Source organism: Trichechus manatus, unplaced genomic scaffold (assembly GCF_000243295.1).
Source record: "Trichechus manatus latirostris isolate Lorelei unplaced genomic scaffold, TriManLat1.0 scaffold00029, whole genome shotgun sequence".
In the NCBI taxonomy this organism is placed as follows: domain Eukaryota; kingdom Metazoa; phylum Chordata; class Mammalia; order Sirenia; family Trichechidae; genus Trichechus; species Trichechus manatus.
Window position 1 is genome coordinate 1,762,621 of NW_004443965.1, and position 23,141 is coordinate 1,785,761.

Below are 23,141 nucleotides of genomic sequence, written 5' to 3' on the forward strand. Positions count from 1 at the left end.
CTGCCTCTATGATGTTAATGAGGGAGGATGGGCGGCAGTTGTGTTAGTGAGGTAGGACTCAATCTATAAGATTGGATTGTGTCCTGAGGCAATCTCTTGAGATATAAAAGATAGAAGTGAGTAGAGAGACAGGGGGACCTCATACCACCAAGAAAGCCATGCCAGGAGCAGAGTGTGTCCTTTGGACCCCGGGTCCCCATGCGGAGAAGCTCCTAGTCAGGGGGAACACTGATGAGAAGGCTGACAGAGAAAGAAAGCCTTCCCCTGGAGCTGGTGCCCTGAATTTGGACTTTTAGCCTACTTTACTGTGAAGAAATAAATTTCTCTTTGTTAAAGCCATCCACTTGTAGTATTTCTATTATAGCAGCACTGGATGACTAAGACATGCAGTGATTTTTTTTTTTTTTTTTTTGAAAATGAGAATAATCTTTAGGTACCAATGTGGAAAAATCTCCAGGATAATATTGTTAAGTGAAAAGGTCAAGTATTTATTAAAATATACTGCCTTTGAGTAAGAAAGTGGTAAATAAGACTGTGTTTATACTTGCCTGGCTCTACATCAAGAAACATTAGGAGGATGCATAAGAAACTAATAAAAACTAATCTCTGGGATAGACAGAGACAGGGTGGGAGTGAGACTTGTAAGCATTGTTTGATGTTTTTATGTTGTTTTGATTTTTGAGCCATGTGAATGTATTATCTATTCAAAACCAAATAACTAAAATTAAGTAGAACACCCAAGTATTCCTTTACCCTCTTCTCCTCTTCCCATCTTTATTTTTCTCCATAGCACTCATCACCATACAATATACTATCTATTTTACTTATTTACTATTTATTGTCTGTCTTTCCACATCGAAATTTAAGCCCCATGAGGGCAGCGATTTCCTGCTATGTTCACAGATGAATCCTGAGCAGTAAAGACACTGTAAATATTTACTGAGTGAATAAATTTACTAGTAATCTCACACTTTGTATGGTTTCTGCTCTCCCTAAAATGCTTTTGTGTAATTACATGCAGAGCTCATTAATTACTCCATTTCCCCCAGTTTATGAGGGAGATTATCTTCCCCAACACACACACACAATGTCAAGAAAACATGTCAAATAGTGAAGAAAAAATTAGAAGCCAAGATTCAAGAAGAAAATATGCAAAATTTGGACTAATAATGAAACAACTGATCGCTTTCTTATTTGCAACATCATGAATTCATTAAAATGAATTTATGAGACTTGAAGTAAAAATTCTTTTAAGAAATGCAAATGAGTTTTTCTCATGAATGTCTGGTTTATGCAAAGACAAACCTGTTGAGAAAAATACTGCTGACGTCATCATGGCTGATGGGGGGCTTTTTGGAGCTGGCTGCCATTCGCAGGGGCCGGAGGAAGCCGTTCACCAGGATGTACAGCTGGTGAACATACTCCGATTCGGCCTCTACCATGGTAAACACAATCTGGTTTCTCTTCCTCATGCTTTCGGCGTGAGGAGAACAAATGTAATCCTGCACGATCGTCTTCCATTTCCTTCTACACAACCATCCTCGCATGAAGCTCTGAACCTACAGGGCAAAAACAACAAGAAGGCATCAACAGAGGGGTGAGACTGGCTTTCTCGAGTGCACCAGTAATCAGTGTTAGAGAAAATGCAACTGTTCTTTCCATCATGTATTTTTTAAATAATATATGGACATTGTAAAAACTTTAAACAGTAGAGGTACTTTTTAAAAAATGTAAAAGTACACAACAAAAATTCTCCCACTCCAGACTCCCAATGTAATCAGTTTTTATTAATCCTTCCAGGACTACAGTATTCTATGTGTCTATATGTACATATATATATAAGCATATCCAGATATATTTTCGTTTATATACAAAATGAGAACACACATACTCAGCTCTGCACCTTGCTTTTTTCACCTAACAACTTACCCTGGAGAATGTTTATTACCATTTTTAAACGGCCGCATGATATTCTACTTACTATAGTTTTGCGGTCAGTCCCCAAGTGTTGAACATTTGGGTTGTTTCCAGGATTTTTCTTATATAAAAAAAAAAAATGCTGCAATGTGTTTTTTAATACAATTATATTAGACAGCTATCAATAGCATCTCCTGCGTTGTTTTGTTTTTTTTCCTTCTTTTTTTGCCTATGTAGTAGCAGAAAAAGATTATTACACGTTACCTAATTTTCACACACACACAACTTATACTCTATCATGCCCAAAAATCTAGTAGAAAAAAGTATAGATACAACGTGTACGTTGGAAAGAGAACTGGAGAAGGAATATAGTCCCAGCTCTTGCCCTGACTGATGGTAACACCTTGCATTATGACCTAATCTCTCTGTGCTTTCGGTTTTCTCATCAGTAAAACAAAGGTGCTGACTCGGGTAAGCGTGTCTATCCTGTGCCATATAGCACACTGTTCTTTCACTGGTGTGCTAATGGTCTCGCCAGTAGGATAAATAATGGCAGGCTTTTTCCAAACAGCAGGAAAATGAGGAATTTTTTTTTTTCCTCAGATTCACAAGCTTCTTCCATAAATACTTCTTAAGCTGTTTAGGTGTGTCTGTATGGATTCCAGAATATAATAATAGGATAATTTAAATTATGAACATTTCAAGAAAGGAATAAGTGGACACTTCATTTCTTAACAAAACAGAATAATAATTTTTTGCCTTAAAAAAGATCAGTTCAGTCAACCCCCTCCTTTTACAAGTGAGTAAAGTTCTTTTCAAGCCACACAGTTAGGAAACCTGCATCAAGGCTCAGTGCTTTTCCACCTGCCTTTCTTTAGTTGTAAGGACTCTCAGCCATATCAGTAAAACACATATGAACTACTTGCAATGATGATTATTTTGTGGAAAAGGACATGAAATATAATTATTTTGTAGAAAACATGATAGCCTCTAACTTTGACCTGAATTCCTTAGGTATGATTTGAAAACTAACAGGTAAACCTGGGAAAAGGTGCTAGTCTGTGAGTTTTTGCCAATCAACAAACACTGTTAGCCTGAGCATCTTTTAAAGGCCCGGGTAAATGATGGGTGCTGAGCAACGGACAGGTATGGGTCAGAATCCTTAACCCAAAAGCTCTGCCATTTATCCAGCTGGATGACCCTGAGCAAGTTAATCAACATCACTGGGTCTTCATTTCCTCATCTATAAAATAATGGACCAAAAAATATCCAAAGTCCTTTGTTGATATAAGAAATTATATGATAATGTGTTATATGTAAGTAACAAAGCAGGCTGCAAATTTACATATCATTGAAAGCATCAAATCACTGCCAAACTTTTTTTAGTACCATTCTTATCTGTTCAACACACTCTTAACACTTTTTATTTTTTTCATGCTATTTTGCCCACATTGTCTAAATTATCATGCATTTAAACAACCACTCCTCTTCTACAATGTCTAAATTCTCTCATTTGCCTACCAATTTTGTCAGCACGCTGTCAATTTACACAGACACGCAAGTCACTATACCTCAGACAATAAAAATCAACCACATTTTAATAGAATTATGTGCAGAAATAGTACGCATATTATTTAAGCAAATCTAACGAAAACATTCTGAGACTTATAACCAATTTCAATTTTTTGGTCTCTTAAAGTCAAAAAATTATGTTGATATTGGCAAGATCAGAATAGAGAAACAACTTCATCTGCAAACAGCCCTTCCCACACAGACATTAATTTGATTTGGCCCATAAAGGACACTATAATTAATTTTAAAATCTATTTAACATATTCAAATATAGGGTTTTTAAAAATTTACTTCTATTAAGAAACAGAAAAGTTTAAAAATGTAAAAAGTATTCTTCCACTTGACAGAAATATTTTTAAAAATCAACTTAATTGAATTTTGTGTCAAATAAAACCTTTCTGTTACTTGGGCTGGGCGATAATCGGTTCACTTATTCACTAACAGACCATTTTCTCCAGCAAAACTGAAAATGTGCTTATTTACATGTCACTGCATACTCTTAAAAGAAAAGTTAAAACATTAACCTTGTAACACAATAACATAAATCAAATTCAATAAATTTTTTTAATTCTAAAATAGGAATGGTTTTTTAGTTTTTTATTTCTTGAAAACTGAAAATATTGCACATTAGTCCTTGGAATCATTGAATCAAAGTCTGAACAATATTTAGTTAAAGTTCTGATATAACTACAGGGAATAATTTAGCACAGATAAATAGGAATAAGAAAATATTAAGAAGGAATGAATACTGAAAGATGTGTATCCAGGAAAAGTTCTTCAAATGTGAGACATTTCAATATACTGTGAACAAAGCTGAGTAAGGGCTTTATACAGGACAATTAAGATTATGGAACACAAAACCTAGATGACATAAATCAAAACACGGGACTAGAGTGCGTGCCAGTGGCTGGCTCACTGCAAAAGTTCCTAAATTATAAATGACAGTAAGGTGGAAAGATCTGCTGCTTATGTGGATGTTAAACAAGAAACAACAATAGTAAAACAGAAATCTAAGCAGATATACTGATTTACTCAATCTTCTCACGTATTTAAAAAAAAAAAAAAAAAACTTCCCTAAATAGCACTGAAGACAATTATTTTTAAAATGTAATTACTTTAAAAATACTCTCCAAAAAAAAGTAGCACAAAATCAGGAGGTTTAACAGCACTTAATAATCCAATTGTAGAATACTGTTGTTTTACTGTCCAGTTTTGGCACCCTTACCAAAGACCCCAAAAGAGGATTCCCAGGACTGGAAATAAATCTCAAGCTGAAACTTCTCCAGAGACAGAACCATGTGCCAAAGATCTGAGGGCAAGTCTGGGAGCCATTAAAACACAAACACCAAAACTGCTTCCAGCTCTGGGGAAGAGTGGCAAAGATATCACTACAGCACAGTCTCCTGGTTGCCAAAGCCCCTTCAAAGCCTGAAAGCCTCAGTGTCCTACCTTTTTAATTTTTTTGATGTCTGGATCCTCATCTTCTTGGTTGCTTTGGTAAGGTCGCATTCGTTCCTTGGTTCTATTCAGGGCGATAATCTATAACACAAAATTGGTCCATTTCATGATTACAGAAATAGTGGATTAACCCACTGGGAGTTCTGCCTAGGAAGGGAGTTGATGAGATCTTCAAGAAACACTCACTTTGTATGCACCTTCTCTTCCTTTGGTGCTGAGGCAGGGAAAGCATGGACTTCATCCCAAGCCTGGTGTTACCAACAAAAGTGCTTGTAAGAAGTTGCTGTGAAAATTGTAAACTGGGGCCTGGGATTAGGAGACATGTTAGCCCAAAACTCAGTCTTGACTGCCAGTGATAATTAGGTCAAGCCTTCCTCAGGAGCTCAGTAACATGTCAACCATCTCTCCTGAGGGCAGCTGCCCATAATGTCTGTGGTCTCAAGTGCAGTGATACTCAGCTCAAACTCTTGTTTCCCATAGGCAACCTGTGGCCTTTCAGGTACACACGGTAGAGCAGACTCACAGTTTTCCTTGGGAAAATGGTAACTGCAGGGGGAAGTGTGCAAAGCCCTGGGGTGGGTCCAAGCCAGCCAAGAGGATTTCTCAGAAAAGGAGAGAAGAATTGAAACCTGGGATCCCTACGTATCTCTGGTTCAGTTATATGTCTGTGAGGGGTAACTCAAAACCAGGTGGCCTCTCAACTACATTTAGCAACAAAATTGACTAAATTACCACTCAGTTGCAGGCTCTTACATCAAGAACTTATACCGGTTTACTGACATGTAAGCACAAATACTTGACAAGTTAAGAGATCATAACTGCCCTCTCTGAACTGTTGTTACATTTTTGTTTCCAACACCAAATACACTCCTCTGCCATTTTCTGGTAGGGAAGTGGGAAAATAAAAGGAGTAGGAAATAAATTATGGCTCTTGTCGAGAAGACATACCTGCTACTGACAGTTTTTAGCTGGAATCTATGTTCAGACTAAAATAGAACATAGTGAAGACAGATAAACACACATAAGTAGATACTGGGGAACATTGCTTGGTGCCGAGCTTCTCTCATAAATACCAACCTCTGTCACTTAGCAGACAAGCATCTGCTCTAGCTTACTGTGGCAAAGAAAGAACACAATAATTTTGTTTTAAATTACAGTGCCTGATACAGTCTTTTAAAATGCAGGTTTGTTAAGTTTTCTGTTGTTGTTTCTACTATATCAGATTTCAGGGTCTAATCATGACGTTAACAACTCCAATGATATGGTAAACACGCTCTGCAACTTATCATCACAGGAGAAGCTTTCCAATCCCAGTGGAAATCAGCTAACACCCGTGTACTGTACACTGGAGGTGATATACACAGGGAGCAGGAGGTAAAAATCCCTCAACAGAATTTACAGAAAGTATCTTGGGGGAAGGTGTGGGGAAATAAAGGGGAAAATGCTGTCCAATGACAGTAAGAACGACAAGAAGGGTGTCAAGGCTGAGGGGCCTGAATAGTTTCTGACAACAAGGATACAATTAATAGCAGGGTTCATCCTGTCCTATTTTCCTCTTTAAACCTAAGAGGATACTACAAGGCACCTCTGCCCAGAAAGAGGGAAAAATATCTCATTCTCTACATTCCTCTTCAATTCTTCAATTATTGATCACTTCCCATGAGGAATGACGAGGACAACAAAGAAAGCTACACACGAGTTTCTGCATAAAGCCTGAGGCACCTGGGAGAGAGGGAGGACCCGGCACACCACCCTAGTGGTGGACTCCCTGACCACCTTCTTTTCTCACATGGTGTCAACCTCTACGTGGGGGTGGAGGGCCTGAGAAGTTCATACTCTGAGGGGATGGAATAAGGGAAAGAGGGCTGGAATTCCAACTTCAGGAAAACTTCACCCTAGGAAATGTCTTATACTTTAATTCAAATGTGCCACTCAAAATTCTAGAGGGGAGAAAGTTGGACTCTTTAGATCCAGTCAGCTAGAAAAAGAAGTCTTTCTGAATTCATTTTTGGTCCTTCCTTAGTTGACATTTTAGACTTTGATTGAAATTATAATAGACTCACAATTATCATTACTACAAGAGTCAATCAGAAAACAGTACAATATTATGGTCAACTCTTGAATACCTGATCTATGAAGGATATCATCAAATGTATGTATATGTAGCGTGTTATCCTGATATTTTTCTGTAACACATTTACCTAATCCTAACATAGACTTGGATTCACTTCTAGATCAATAGCGCAGCCACATATGTGTTGATGGCATAGGAACTCAGTTGAGGATTAAAATTTTGCCATGAATCAGACTTAGGTAATCATGAGGCAATGACAGTAAATGTGAAACAATAAGAAGGAATGTACTGACTGAGAAATACCTCTGATTTAAGCCTTTCGATTTCTGTATCTTGATCTTCAAGTTGATGTCGGAGCTGGTTAGCGGCAATTTTTTCTGTCTCTACGATCTGAACTAGATGAATGTACTTCTGCATTAACACTTCCCTCTCAATCAAAATGTCTGCATAACTTAAAAGAAAATTGCACAGTTAGTCATGAAGATATTGTTCTAGTACAGTTCCATATTAGAACTGAACACAGTTTATTTTGCTAGCTCTACTTTATATAAACATTAACTTTCAATTTACACTTGGTGTCCTTCAACTTGTAGATTCTGAATCATTATCCTTTCACACGTCCTTTATTAAAAGTTCATTTAATGATGCTTGTCACTCACAATTTTATCATATAGTGAGAGAAGTGCAAAGGAAATCTTAATAGCTTTAACAAAGAAAATGGTCCCTCTCCTTTAACAAAGAAACTAACATCTTTTAAACTGACAGCACATACTTTGTTTCCAGGGATGCTACTCCAAATACTTCCCTGGGTAAGGTACAGACACTAGCCAATCAAAATGGGCCTGCCACCAAGCAGAATGAATGTGCAACCAATCAAAACAGGTGCTGGCTATAAGGCACCATTATGGCCACACTAATGCCCACCAGTGCACAGTAGCTGACCACCAGCTCAGCTTGGTTCCCTTTAGGATTGTGAAACCGTTCACAACTTTCTTTCCAAAACCAACCCCAATCCCCACTGCCATCGAGTCGATTCCAACTCATACCAACCCTACAGGACAGAGTAGAACTGCCCCATAGGGTTTCCAAGGCTGTAATTTTTAAGGAAGCAGACTGCCACCTCTTTCTCCCACAGAGCGGTTGGTGGGTTTGAACCACCGACCTTTTTGATTAGCATCCAAGCGCTTTAACCACTGCATCACCAGGGGTCCTTCCAAAACCAACAGAAGCACTAATTCCATTCTAGAGATAAGTTTAGATTCTTTGGGGCCTAGTTCCAGCAGGCTAACCTGTGTCCATTTCTTTGGCAAGTATGGCAAAAATAAACTCTTAGCTTTTTATTAACTATGAAACTCTCTGGCATCTGGAATTTTTCCTCTAGATCTTCTTGCAGTATCCAGGGAGTAAAATGTATATTCCTCCGTTCATATAATCTTTGCCAAATGGTATGATAACGGTAATAATTAATAAAAATAAACCAAAAACCAAACCTGTTGCTGTCAAGTTGATTCTGACTCACAGCAACCCTATAGGACAGGGTAGAACTGCCCCATAGGGTTTCTAAGACTGTAATCTCTACAGATACAGACTGCCACCTCTTTCTCCCATGGAGCGGCTGGTGGGTTCAAACCACCAACCTTCCAGTTAGTAACTGAGTGTTTAACTATTGTACCACGAGGGCTCCTTAATTAATAAAAATATTTACTATTTATTAAGTGCATAGGATGTACCATATGTTATCTCATTTCATCTTCCCAGCAACTCCAAGAGATAGACTTTATTATTCCAATTGTACAGAGAAAGAATTTGACCCACACAGAGGCCAACTACCGGCCTTGGGTCACACAGCTAGTAAGTAGGTGGCAAGGCTGGGATTGAAATGAAGGTCTGTCTGACTCCAAGCCCATGTTCTTAACCACAAGCTAAATTGCCTCTCTAATTAGAAATAACACATCTAATAGAAACAAGAATGTTGCAGCAGACATGTTTTAAGATATCTGTCTAATCTTTTCACTTAACCTTTTTTTTAGAAACTTGGGCCATAGCATCTTTGTTTATACCACAAAATCTGCCCTCATGATCACATTAAACTATCCTGAAAAGAGATTAGTAACCCGACCTAGAGGCATTGGTGGCTCATTGGTAGAATTCTCGCCTTCCATGTGGGAGACCTGGGTTCAATTCCCGGCCAATGCACTTCATACATAGCCATCACCCATCCATCAGTGGGGGCTTGCATGTTGCTATGATGCTGAATTTCCAGACTACAACAGACTAGCAAAAAAGGCCTTGTGATGATCTACTTGTGAAAATCAGCCAGTGAAAACCCTATGGATCACAAAGGTCCAATCCACAACCAATCATGGAGATGGTGCAGGACCAGGCAGCATTTCATTCCATTGTGCATGGGGTCACCATGAGTCGGGGGCCAACTCGACCGCGGCTAACAATAACGATAACAATAACCCAAACAAAGGCAATTAGATTCTTTCTACCGGGAATTTGGGATTAGGCCTCTGACCTATTTGCTTGGGACCTCAGGTTGCCATTGTGAGGCAGCCATGTTTGGCCACATCCATGCCAAAGCAGTCAGTGTACTGAGAGGGAAAAGAACAGGTAGATGTTCAGAAAAGCAAAGGCAAGAGAGATAGAAAATCTGAGGCATGAAGGTAATGACTACTCAAGGTCTTGTCAGCTTTCTAGTCTCTGGTTCCAGTCCCTCGTGATACCTGAGTAGTTTTACCCTTAGGTTTAGTGAGATATTGCAGTTTCCTTCTAATAAATTCCCTAAACTAGTTTGAGTAGATTTGTGTTACTCAGAACCAGAATAGTCTTAAGACAATTCCAAACTCACAAATTTAATTCAATTACCTCAACATCCTCAGCACTTACATCATGTGTGCTATTAGTGCTAGAGAAAAAACACATGCTGTCGGCAACATTTTTAAGTCACTTGCTCTAAGAAATCACCCTGACAGAAAAGAAAGGCAGTATAAGTGGGAGGAGGGGAAGAAAAGCACAGAGTCCTCATAGAAATGTGCTACTGTTGGGAAGTTTAAAAGAAGGAAATAATAATAAAGCATAAGCAAAGTAATTATTGTAATAAAAACCCTAGCCTTTTAGTTTTATAATAAATTGTATTAGAAATATGCCAAATTTACTAGGAATATGCTAGATCAGAGTTATATGCAAAAGAATTTTATTTTCCCATTAAAGAAGAAAAAGGCAAGTCCAGAGCAGGATGCTGGGCTGAGTTCTAGCAGACTGATCACTGATGTCTGCCTCCCTCCACTTTCCAGGTCCCCTTGAAACCACGCCAGCACCATAAAACAAGAAAATATGCTATGAGAACAGACTAGAAATTTTGAGAAATTCCATGAAGAGAAAAACCAAATGGAATCAGACTGGTGGGGAAATCAGCGTAGAGGAACCCACAGACAAGACACTTGCAAAAGCATGGTTCTCACTACGGGTGGCTTGGAGAAGTTCCAAGCTGTAAATCAATAAATACAAACAGCAAAGGGGCCCTCATTAAGGTATTTCCCTAAGCAAGCGTCTTCAGAACAACAGGAAGTTATGTACCTCTTCTTCCCATTCCCCTAAAATTAATACATAAATAAAAGGCATGGCTGGCAGCAGTGACAAGGCCCTCATGTCACAGCGAAAGATTGTTGGCTCTTTGTAGAAAGGAGGTCATCTTCCTAAACAAGGGTCCTACGGAAGGAGCTGGACACTGAGAGAAAAGAACAGAGCGTGGCTTTACCCAGACATCCAAAGCAGGCACAAGTGGGAAACAAAACAGGAACGGCCCCCTCTTAGGAGTGAAATAAGGTGTATTCATTTCCTATTAAGGAGCCCTGATGGCACAATGGTTAAGCACTCGGCTGCTAACCGAAAGGCGTCACAGGAGAAAGACCTCGCAATCTGCTCCTGTAAAGATTACAGCCTATGTGGTAGTTCTACTCTGACACATGGAGTTGCTATGAGTCAGAATCGACTCAATGGCACCCAACAACAACAGAAAACAACAGTTTTCTTTTACCACAAACTCAGTGGCTCAAACATGTTGAAATGGCAAAAAAATAAATAAATAAATTTAAAAAATCCACACGTTTATTATCTCATAATTTCTGTGCATCAGGAGTCTAGGCTCAGCTTAGCTGGGTCTTCTGCTCAGGATCTCACAAGGCTGTAGTCAAGCTGCATTCTCATCTGGAGGCTTGAATGGGGAAGAACATTTTCCAAGCTCATTCAGGTTGTTAGGAAAATTCATTTTCTTGCAGCTATAGAACACATGGTGGCTTATTTCTTCACGGCCAGCAGGAGAGCATCTCTGACTTCAAGGAGGGCCCCTTTCCCTTTTTCAGGGCTTTCAATTTATTAAGCCAGGCCCCACCAGGATAGTCTCCCTTTTGATTAATTCAAAATTGACTTTGATTTGGGACTGCAATTATACCTGAAAAATCTCTTTTCCTTTGCAAATATCATAACCTAATCAAATAAGTGACTATCCAAACACCTCTGCCATACTCTAGTGACTAGAAGCAAGTCACAGGTTCCACCAGCACTAAAGGGTAGGGAATTATACAAGGGCATGACTCACTGACAGTCACCTTAGGGTGTATTTGCAACATACACTAAACCATTCTACTTCTAAATGAGGTCTGGGGGAATCCCCAGCCTACCTGCCTGCCTGCCTGCGCACACACCTGAAAGGGAAGCCTACACATTACACAAACCCTGCATTCACAGTCACAGAGTAAACTCATGCCAGCTACTGATAATAACCCACAAGGTCCTTCACTTAGAAATAAGGATGACTAGACACTTGAGAAAAACCAACTCTAAAAAAAGTAAGAACTCTGGGCAGCATGTAAAATGGCCCCCAATGATCCCTACCTTCTCGTATTCACACCCTCATGTAATCCCTTCCCCTGAGTGTGCCCTGAACCTAGTTGACTCTCTTCTAATGAGTTAAAAAAAAAAAAAAAACAACAAACAAACCCAATAGACTATGGGAAAAGTGCTAGGATAACACTCTGAAGATTCATTTACAAAAAGACTCTGACTTCCATCTTGCTTGCCTTCTCTTATTGTCTTTCTGGTTTCCTGTGAGGGATGCCAGCTGCCATGTTGTTGGTTGCCCTATGGAGAGGTCCACATGGAAAGGACCTGAGGGAGACCCCCAGCCAACAGCCAGTGAGGAACTAAGGCACTCATTCCAACAACTAGTAAGGAATTGAATCCTGCCTCCAACTATGTCAGTGGGCTTGGAAGCTGATTCTCCGCAAGCTGAGCCATCAAATGACACCAAAGACCTGGCCAATACCTTGATTGTTGCCTTGTGAGAGACCGTGGGGCAGAAGCACCCAGCTAAGCTGTGCCTGGATTCCTGCCCACAGAAACTGTGGAATAATAAATGGTTATCATTTTTAGCCATTAAGTTTTGGGGTAATTTGTTATGCAGCAATAGACAGTCCAAATAAATAAACAGAACTGACACTAGAGAAAACAAAGCTATATCAAGCAACAGAGAGAGATTTATTATCTCCAGAGAAATATGAGAGGATATTGCAGCCATGAAGCAAAAAGCAGCTGCTTAGGAAAAGAAGTAATCAGGTAACAAGAAGACTTCTTGGGCACAAAAAATGATTGCTATTATTTTACAGGTCACTGGATATACTAACCAGTAAGCCAGACATGGCTGAAAACTAAACTGGGTGGTCTGAGAAACAAAATAAAGACTATCAAACAAGAATACAAAGAGACTGGAAATACGAGAGAAAAAATTAAGCAACATACAGCATAGATTCAAGAGGTCTAGCATCTATCTTTTGGGAAATATGTCTTATGCGAATTCCAGAGGAGAAAAACAGAAGGGGAGGAAATAAAAAGAAACAGAAAAAACCCTGCCTGAACTAAACATGGCACAGTTCAAAGAGAAAGGATGATCCAAATGCCGGGCGTGATATATGAAAATATTCCATACCTGTACACATGCTGGTGAAATATCAGAGCTCTAAAGATAAAGAAAAATTATAAAAACTTCCAAAGAAAAACAACAGGTTATCTAAAGGAAATGGCAATCAAGTTGACATTTCTCATTAGTAACCTGGGATGCTAAATGATCACAGAAAATTGAGGGAAAAATATCTTGGACCTAAATTCCTATACCCAGGCCACCACCAACCAACCAAGTGCCAGGATAAGACAGAAAAAGTTAACTACACATCGACACTTAATAGAGGAAAAAATTATGAGGAGGTTTTCCAACCAAACAGGACAGAAACAAAAACATAAGATGACACAGGAGGCAAGAATAAAAGCCAAACGATGTCAAGGAATCTAGAAAGAAATCAGAAGTTGACACATGCAAGAGTGTCCTTCAGGGAACAAATATTCAACTGTATATTATTACATTTTATTCCCTATGGGACCGAATACTGACCTTTGCATTATAGAACATAATATTTGTATAACCATGATGTAAATGCTCCCCTTGTTTTTTAATTTTTAGAATCAGTCATAGCAAAGCATGGAGGCTTAGATAAATTTAGAGGACAGAATGTAAATGTTTTAAAACTTATAAAGTGAAAATATATAATAATTAAAGTAATAAAACCTACAGATTAGAGGAGGAAAAAAGAACAAAGAAAACACATTAAATATCTTCATTATTTTTCATAGCAGAGAGTTAACACATACTTTGCAAAGTTGATAAATCAGTATAGAGGTTTAACTGTACTATTTTAAGACATAAACTCAACCTATTTAATAGCCAAAAATATGTAAGTAACAAAAACAGAGGGGACAAGGGAGAAGGGAGTGAGAGGTATTGTAAGGATATGATATTCTTCATCTTTATATCTTTATAGCAGGTAGTTAATGATACTGGCTGCAGTGTGATTAATTACTTTTGTGTGTGGCCTTTCTAGCCATGGTCTTGTAACTCCCACCCAGGTGACTGTGTGATAGGGAAATTGTGGCCTACCAAGTGGATTGGTCAGTTTTGCCTTAAAAGAGAGCCAATTCCAGAGCAGAGAGAGAGGATCCTACCACCACCAAGGAAGAACAGTCAGAAGCAGAGAGCTCATCCTTTGGACCCAGGATCCCTGTGCTGAGAAGCTCCTGGAAGCAGGAGACTGACAGAAATCAAGCTGTAACCCTGAAGACAGTGAGAAGCAGTGGCAAGAGAGACCCGGAAGCAGAAGACAACGAGGTCGGCTTCCCGACCCACGGAGAGAGAAAGCTGAGTGGAGAGGCCTAGGGCCAGGGAGAGGCGTGCCTGGGAGAACAGCTGGGAAGAGGCTATCCTGATAAAAGAATAGTATCCTTGAGTGTTCTTGAGCCTGAATTGTAACTGTTACTTTCCTAATAAACCCCATGATTGTGACTATGGTCTGTCAGTTCTGTGTGGCCAGTGCAATGAAAAATCGAACCCAGCAGAAAAGTAGAGAATGCTGTGGGAGGGACAGTTGGTGTCAAAATTGGTAAAGATGGCAGAGAGAGGAGGCATGTCTGACTCCTGCCTTATAGGAATCAGCCTTGGGCTGTTAGTCTTGGTTCTCCTTCCCCCTTGCAGGATTAGAGGAGGTCAGATACTACCCCTGCCATTTTTACACCGGCTAAAATTAGTAAGTCAAGAAAGAGACAAAAGGTTGTCATAGAATATAATATACAAAAAAAAAAGGACGAACAAATGCATGAAAAAAGTCCTACTTAAAGAAGTACAAATTATCAAAATTCATCAAGATATTTAGAAAACAATAAATAGTGCTGGCAAAGTCATGGTGAAATTGATACTTTCACATAATGCTACTAAAATGAGCCATTCTAGAAGATAATATCACAATATGTATCAAGATAGATTAAAATGTTCATACACTTTGTTTTAGTAATTTTACTTCTAATAATCTAACCCAAGAAAAATGATTAGACTTGTACAAAAATGTACAATGAAATAAAATGTTCATTCATTAATGCAAATAAAAGAAAATTGAGACAATCTAAATATATATGTAAAATATGGTAGAGGTTAAGTAAGTAGTAGTACCCAAATGGAATGGTACACATCACTTAACATCATGCTTTTAAGGAATAGTTAACATAATGTAACATACCTACTAATAAAGAAAAAAAAAAGCAGGAAATCAAAGTATATATGACGTGTGCATGCATATGCATATGTGTTCATAGACAGAAGGAGAAAATTCTGTGTATACACAGATAGGCGGGGGAGGAAGAATAGGAGCAAAAGATAGGCACTCCAAGTCAAAGACATAGATCAGAACAAAAAAAGATATTTTTATGAAAGCAATTATGAGTATTTTTAATTACTTCTTTTGTGCTTTTCTGTATTTTCCAACATCTCTATAATATTAAGTGGGAAAAAAAGAAAATGTACAAAATCCTAATTGCAGAGTAATACACACTGTGATATGAGATTACAAGTGGTGCTGATTTCCTTCTTTATATGTTTTCTGTGAATCCAAATTCATTCTTTCAGTCAATAAACATTGAATGCTGTTATGTACCCAGGAAATGTTCAAAGCACCAGATACAGTAGTAAACAAAATAGAAAAAAAAGTCTGTGCCCTTATGAAGTTTACATAGTAGTAGGCGGAGAAAGAAAATAAAATAAGACAAATTTCCAGTATGTTGCCTTGTGATTAGTGCTGTAGAGAAAAGGGCAGGGGAGTAGAATAGGAAGTGAGAGGTGGTGGTTATAATTTAATCATAACATGAGAGAAGGCCTCACTGAGAAGCCAGCATTTGAGCAATGACCTCAAGAACTGAGCCATGTGACCAGCTGATGTTAGAGTATTCTGGGTAGCAAAAACAGCAAGTGCAAAGGCCCTGTGGTAAGAGTGGGCCTGGCCTGTTTGAGGAATAACAACGTAGCCAGTTTGCTGGAGGGCAGTGAGAGGTAGAAGAGGGAACAGGGTTCTAAAGCATGTAGGGCTTTGTAGACCAATATAAACTCAGGACTTTTCCCAGGTTGAAATACAGAGCTTTGATCAAAGGCATAACAAGATTTAACTTTTTATCGGGATTACTCCGGCTGCTGTGAAGGGGAAAGACACAGGGCCAGGAGAGGGGTACAGCAAGGAAAGAGGAGAGCAGTTGGAGGCTACCACAGTAATCCAGGCAAGAGATATTAAGGTTTAGTCCAGCACCTGGCATAGGATCTAGCACAAAATTGTCACTCAAAACTGCTTGCTAAATGAAAACAAAAGCGGGGGGAGGGCATATAATACAATTTATTTTGCACGGTTTATTCTTCATGTAATAACTTTCATTTCCTGTCATTTTCAAGTCATTCAGTTTATTTCATTGGGGCTCCCCAGTTTACTACTCTTACTGCGGGATACCCTCAACTTTATACTTCAAAGCTTCCTTTATGGATCCTACTAGTTAATGAATGTCTCCTCCAGCACTGTGTCAAAACAACTAAAAACACATGGATGGCTTCCCTTCAATAAAAGAATTTAGAGACCAGCAGTATTTCTAGTCCACTATGTTTCTGTACGGAAACCCTGGTAGGGTCACTATGAGTCAGAATCAACTTAACAGCAGTAGGTTTTTTTTTTTTTTAAATATTTCTAATGTATGTTTTATCTGATTAAATTTTCCACTTAACAACTAGCATTATTTAAGATTTTTTGCCTCATCTACTCGTTTCAGCTTTGTTTTTGTTTTTTTGTTTTTTGTTCAACTCATGCCAAAAAAAGAAAGTTTTCTCACTGCCAAGGGAAATAATAAAACTCCGCCAAATAAATCAACATGATGAGAGCCCAATTCAAAATTCATCTGTCAAGGACCAGCATATGGTAAGTTCCGGGTATATATATGGGAATAAAATATTGATGTGTAATATTATAATTAAACCATACCATCACCACTCCATACAGGACAAGGGGGAACATTACAATAAAACCTGTAAGAATCCAGAGAAGAGGAATAGTACACAATTATAGGCCTTAATTATACTTATGTTGTTGTTGTTAAGTGCTATTGAGTCAATCTGACTCATAGCGACCCTATAAGACAGAGTAGAGTTTCCCCATAAGGTTTCCTAGGCTGAAATCTGTACAGGAGCAGATCGTCCGTCAGGTCTCTTCTCCCATGGAAGGGCTGGTGGTTTCAACTGCCAACCTTCCGGTTTACAGTCGAGTGTTTAACCATTGTGCCACCAGCGCTCCTTAATTACATTAAGAAGGGCAAAAACTACATTAGCTTAGCAAGAAGTTAAATGGGATAGAATCTCATCCTAGTTATTTTGATTGTAGACACATTTGACAATGAGATGAACTCTAGTAAAGCCCAAGCTGAAAAGTCATGGAACAGGTGATGGAAGAAAAACTCTCACGACTCCATTATGCTCAATTTTCTTGAGAACAATGTTCAGAATCAGCATCTGTCACATCAGGAGAGTTGTGGTGTCTTTAGGATTTGGGAAAATCCGATCCTGAGTGACAGCGGTACGGCTCGAATCTGCGCAATGTTTAAGCACTGGTAGCAGCTCAGCCTTATCTAAGCAAAACGAGGCCACCGTAGCTTACTCTTGGCCGTTTTCACATTAATATCTGCCACTTATTTTCATTCTCAAATTCTCTTACATCAATATACCCACTCCACTTCCTAATCAATATTTTTTAGGAATCGCATTAGTGTAAGGTTCTAACACTCTAACACCCCCTACCAATCTCCTCTCTCTACCAACAGGCTCTCCTCCCCTAAGTTGTCCCTTTTACAATGAATTTTAAACTCAAGCATCTCCTAGGAGAGATCAAAAAGAGGTATAAAATTTAAAGACTAAAACTCCGTTTTCTAAACATTGCTCCTTCATTCCAGTTCATAGTTGCAGTTCATTACTTACACATCTTAAGACTCTAACTTTAGGACATGTGGAAAGTTGTCAATAATCCTTTCCTACCCTAAAGCAAAATTAAATATTAAAAAAAGAAAGCAAAATACTGATGTAAGAGAATATAACAAATTCAATAACAGCAAAGTGACTCCTTTGGGACAATGGTATTTTAAAGAATGCTCGTAAAAATGAATGTAAGAGTACTATGTTACAGAACTGTGAAAAATGTTTTATATAACCATATTTATGATTCTTTCCTAACAGAGATTTTATTTCCTTTCAAATGTGCATAAATAGGTATTGGTGGAATTCTCTTTATGATCAAACAAAAATTCTTTAGCAAGAGTACATATCTAATTAACTATACCAGAATGGATTAAAAGGATTTATAAATTCTCATTTGTAATTTCCACGATAAAATGAATCACTATCGTGCTGCAAATGTGTTGTTTAACTTGATATTAGGAGTACAGGAGTTGCAAATAAATGTCCCAAATAAACCCACCAAATATTCAACTACCTATATTCCATGTACACATTTAATGGATTATATTTTAAAAGATAATTTTGAAAAGGGATATAGAAAATGAAATTAATTATTACTAGAATGATATGTTAAACCTGCTCATCATATAAGAAGCCATGGTAGCACAGTGGTTAAAGCACTTGGCTGCTAACTAGAAGGTCAGTTGTTTGACCCCATCAGCCACTCCACAGGAGAAAGACGTGGCAGTCTGCTGCCATAAAGATTTTAAGCGTTGGAAACCCTATAGGGCTGTTCTACTCTGTCTTATTGGGTCACTGAGTCAGAATCTACTCAACAGCAGTAGGTTTGGTTTTTCTGGCTCATCGTATCTCTAGAAAATATATGGGTAACTATGTACCTGATCTGAGGAAAGAAAAAGACTCTTGTGATGAAATGAGTTCCTTTACGTGGCCTTTTGCCTTGGTTCTTTGGAAAAACTACTTGAGAAATTTTTTCACTGAGCCCTGAGGTGTTATCATTGCCCAGTTTTCTACCCCAGAGGGTTTGCTATTTTGTCCAGGTCGACTGACATTTCCTGGGTATGCTGCAAACAACTTAGTCTGATACTTTTTGTCTGGTTTGGGGCTGCAGCCTGCCCTGTGATTGGTATGCACCTTGCAGGATTGGTCAATAGACCATGAAAATTAGGTGTCTGTAGCCTATTATGCAAATAAAGCATCTGTGGCCTATTGAGAGGGGATTGGTCAGTTCATGGCCCTGGTGGGAGGGCCATGCCTTGAAATTAACCAGGAGTTTGTGTATATAAGCAGCCAATCCCACAGTCATTTTAGAGACAGAAAGAAGCAGGAAAAGAAGCAGCAGGGAGAAGCAGAAGGAAGACAGAAGAGGGAAGAGAGAAGAAGCAGAGAAAGAGAGAGGAGGCAAGGAACCTCTTAAAAGAGCTGTAACACAGGTCAAAGGCTTTAACATTGAAGACAGCAAGAGGCCCAGAAGGGGCCCAGCGGCAGGCCAGCGGCGACAGATGACAGGGCCACAAGGAGCCTGTCCTGAGGGGGTTGAGAGGAGCCTGTCCTGAGGGGACTGAGGAAAGCCCATCCTCAGGGGGCTGAGAGAAGGCCTGTCCCACCAAAGGGAGCTGAGAAAGCTGTCCTGCACTGAAGAAGGGAAGCTTTGGCTACATGCTTCCTGATCCTGATCTTGAGTTGTAGCCTATTGATCCTGTTCCCAAGTTGTACCCTATTACTTCCTTAATAAACTACTTAACTGTAAGTATGGTCTGTGAGTTCTATGTGGCCACTGCAATGGATTGTAATGCCCAGCAGAAAATGCCATGGACAGGACAGCTGGTGTCAGAATTGGTAAAAAGTTTGGAGTGCAGAGGTATGTCTGACTTCCACCTCATGGGAATCAGCTTTGGGCTGATCCTGGTCATTATCAGCCCTAAAATTAGATGGGTTCTGATCCTACTACTAGTACCATTTTACAACTCTAAATTAAAAAAAAAAAAAAAAGGAAACAAAAATCCTCACAACTGGATCAATAAGCAACATCATGATAAACAGAGAAAATACTGAAGTTGTCAAGGATTTCGTTTTACTTGGATCCACAATCAACGTCCATGGAAGCAGCAGTCGAGAAGTCAAATGATGTACTGCATTGGGTAAATCTGCTGCAAAAGACCTCTTTAAGGTATTAAAAAGCAAAGACGTCACTTTGAAAACTAAGGTGTGCCTGACCCAGGCCATGGTATTTTCAATCACGTCATATGCATGCAAAAGCTGGACAATGAATAAAGAAGACAGAAGAAGAACTGACGCATCTGAATTATGGTGTTGGCAAAGAATGTTGAATATACCATGGACTGCCAGAAGAATAGACAAATCTGTCTTGGAAGAAGTACAGCCACAATCTCCTTAGAAGCAAGGATGGCAAAACTTCATCTCATTTACTTTGGACATGTTATCTGGAGGGACAAGTCCCTGGAGAAGAACATCATGGCTTGGTAAAGTAGAGGGTCAGTGAAAAAGAGGAAGACCCTCAACGAGATGCACTGACATACTGGCTGCAACAGTGGGCTCAGACATAGCAACGATTTTGAGGATGGTGCAGGACTGGGCAGTGTTTCGTGTTCTGTTGTACACAGGATCACTATGAGTCAGAACTGACTCAACAGCACCTAACAATGACAATAGTCTGTGAGTTCTGTGTCGCCATTGCAACAGATTAGCAAATCCAGCAAAGAGTTCTGTGGGGAGGACAGCTGGTGTCAAAATTGGTAAAATGGTTGGAGTAGAGGTATGTCTGACCTCCACCTCATGGGAATCAGCTTTGGGCTGATCCTGCTCATTATCCCCCCAGAAGTTAGACATGTTGTGACCCTACTATTCGTACCATTTCACTACTCTAAACAAAAAAAGCAATGGAAACAAATGTGGGTAAGGATTTGGAGAAACTGGAACCATTGCTGGTGGAAATGTAAAATGGAAGCCACTGTGGAAAAACAGTTCGGCAGTTCCTCAAAAGGCTAAACACAGAATTACCATATGATCCAGCAATTCCACTTTTAAGTATACACACAAAAGACTTGAAAGGAGGGACCAATGTTCACCGTAGCATTATTCACAATAGCCAAAAGCTGAAAACAACCTAAGGATAAACAAATTATGGTATATCCATATAATGGAATATTATTCAGTCATAAAGAGAAATGAAGTTCTGATATATGCTATGCCATGGATGAACCTTGAAAACATTATGCAAGTGAAATAATCAGTCACAAGAGGACAAATATTGTATGATCCAACTTATATATGAAATATCTAGACTAGACAAAGACATAGAGACAAAAGTTTATTAGTGGTGACCAGGTGCTGCAGGTAGGGTGGGGGAATGGGGTGTTATTGCTTAAAGGATACTGAGTTTTTGTTTGAGGTGATGAAAAGCTTTTGGAAACAGCAGTGATGGTTGTACAACATGGTGAATATCATTGTCACTGAATTGTACACTTAAAAATTATTAAAATGGCAAATTTTTGTTATACATATCTTACCACAACAAAATTTTTAAATTTTCATAGATATAGTTGTAAGATAGTAAAATGTCAGTGGTGAAAGCGGGGATATTTCTCACACATATGAAAGGCAAATAGATAATATCTTTGTCACACAAAGGGCTTATAAACAAACTGGTAAGAAAAACACCAATAGGAGAAATGGGGAAAGGAGTTGAGATAATAATTCATGTAAGAAATACAGATAAATATTAATGACAGCAAAAAAAATGGCCAATCTCACCAATAATCAAGGTAATGCTCATTACATCAAAATACCATTTAACCCAACAATCTAATAGAGTTTTTTTAAAAACAATTCCAGTTTTCTTACACCCCAGTGAAGGATGTATAAGTCAGTACACACATTTCTGAAAAGTAACTTGGCACTATGCCCAGAGGAGGGGACAAGAGATGAGTAGGACACAATTTGTTTTTAAGAAATTTAGGCTGGCAGAGAGAAACAGGAACATAAACAAGTCAATGCAATGACCTCATAGGTTCTTTGAGAGAAATATGAGGATACAGTGGAGGCTTAAAGAAAGGAAAGGTACCTCCTTCCTGCAGGTGGAGGAAGAGGATAAAGGAAGATGGTGCAGATGCCAGAGCTGAGTCCTGAGAGATGAGTTGGTGTTAGTTAGACTGGAAAGGGGCACCCCAGCCCATTAGAATCCCTGTATGTGGTTGCTATAGCTGGAGCCCAGGACATCAGGTGAGAGAGTAAGACTTTCACAAAGATAAGCCCATGGGTCCTCACATTGTATTCCAGAACTTAGGACGGAGCCTGGTGCCTGGTAGGGAAGTAACAACCGGAAAATGAATGAATTTTTTTTTTTCTTCACAGTAACATGGACGACCATTATACTACTCACTTCACCCTTATTGTTGTTCCTGGTGTTAGGTGCTGTCGAGTCGGTTCCAACTCACAGCAACCCTAGGTACAGAAGAATGAAACACAGCCCATTCCTGCACCACCTCACAGTTGTTGCTGTGTTTGAGCCAATTGTTGTAGCCACTATGTCAATCCGTCTCACTGAAGGTCTTCCTCTTTTTTGCTCAGACCCTCTACCAAGTATGATGTCCTTCTCCAGGGACTTGTGCCTCCTGATAGCATGTCCAAAGTACATGAGACAAAGTCTCATCATCTTTGCTTCTAAGGAGTGTTCTGGCTGTACTTCTTCCAAGATAGATTTGTTTATTCTTCTGGAAGTCCATGGTATACTCAACATTCTTTGCCAACACCATAATCCACCTTTATATATGTTTAAAATTTTCTATACTAAGAAGCAAATTGAATATAATAAAATCAACAGGGAGCCCTGGAGTTCTTTCAGCAGATCAGATGTTCTTTTTAGAAAGGGCACTCTGACAACCATGTGGAGGGAGGATTAGGAGGCAAACTCACAAGAGAGATTGGTGAGGCAGCTGAGCAACAGGCCAGGCAATAGATGCCTAAACCAGAGCAACTGCCATAGACATGAGACGGATGGAGACCAGCAGGCTTGGGGGAATAGAGGATGAGGGGGTGATGTGAATGAGAACAATAACTTTTAGTCTATATACTTTGGCATTGTTTGAATCTTCTTTCTTTTTCTTTTTTTTGATGAGGACTTGCATTTATGTATTACTTGTGTACAGGTAGTCCCTGACTTACAACAGGGTTCCATTCCGATAACTCCATCGTAAGTAGGCTCTGACAAAAGTCGAATACTTT

At 39.1% G+C, this 23,141-nt stretch overlaps 1 protein-coding gene across 1 annotated transcript in view; it reads right to left on the reverse strand.

Moving 5' to 3' along the window:
• RASGRF2 (Ras protein specific guanine nucleotide releasing factor 2) overlaps positions 1 to 23,141 on the reverse strand; it is a 281,781-nt gene that overhangs the window by 160,843 nt on the left and 97,797 nt on the right. The window contains exons 3-5 of the mRNA XM_004374457.2: positions 7,325 to 7,472; positions 4,939 to 5,028; positions 1,306 to 1,559 (exon numbers count right to left, since the gene is read on the reverse strand). Of these exons, the coding sequence (XP_004374514.1) occupies positions 1,306 to 1,559; positions 4,939 to 5,028; positions 7,325 to 7,472 (492 nt within the window). The remainder of the gene's footprint in view (positions 1 to 1,305; positions 1,560 to 4,938; positions 5,029 to 7,324; positions 7,473 to 23,141) is intronic.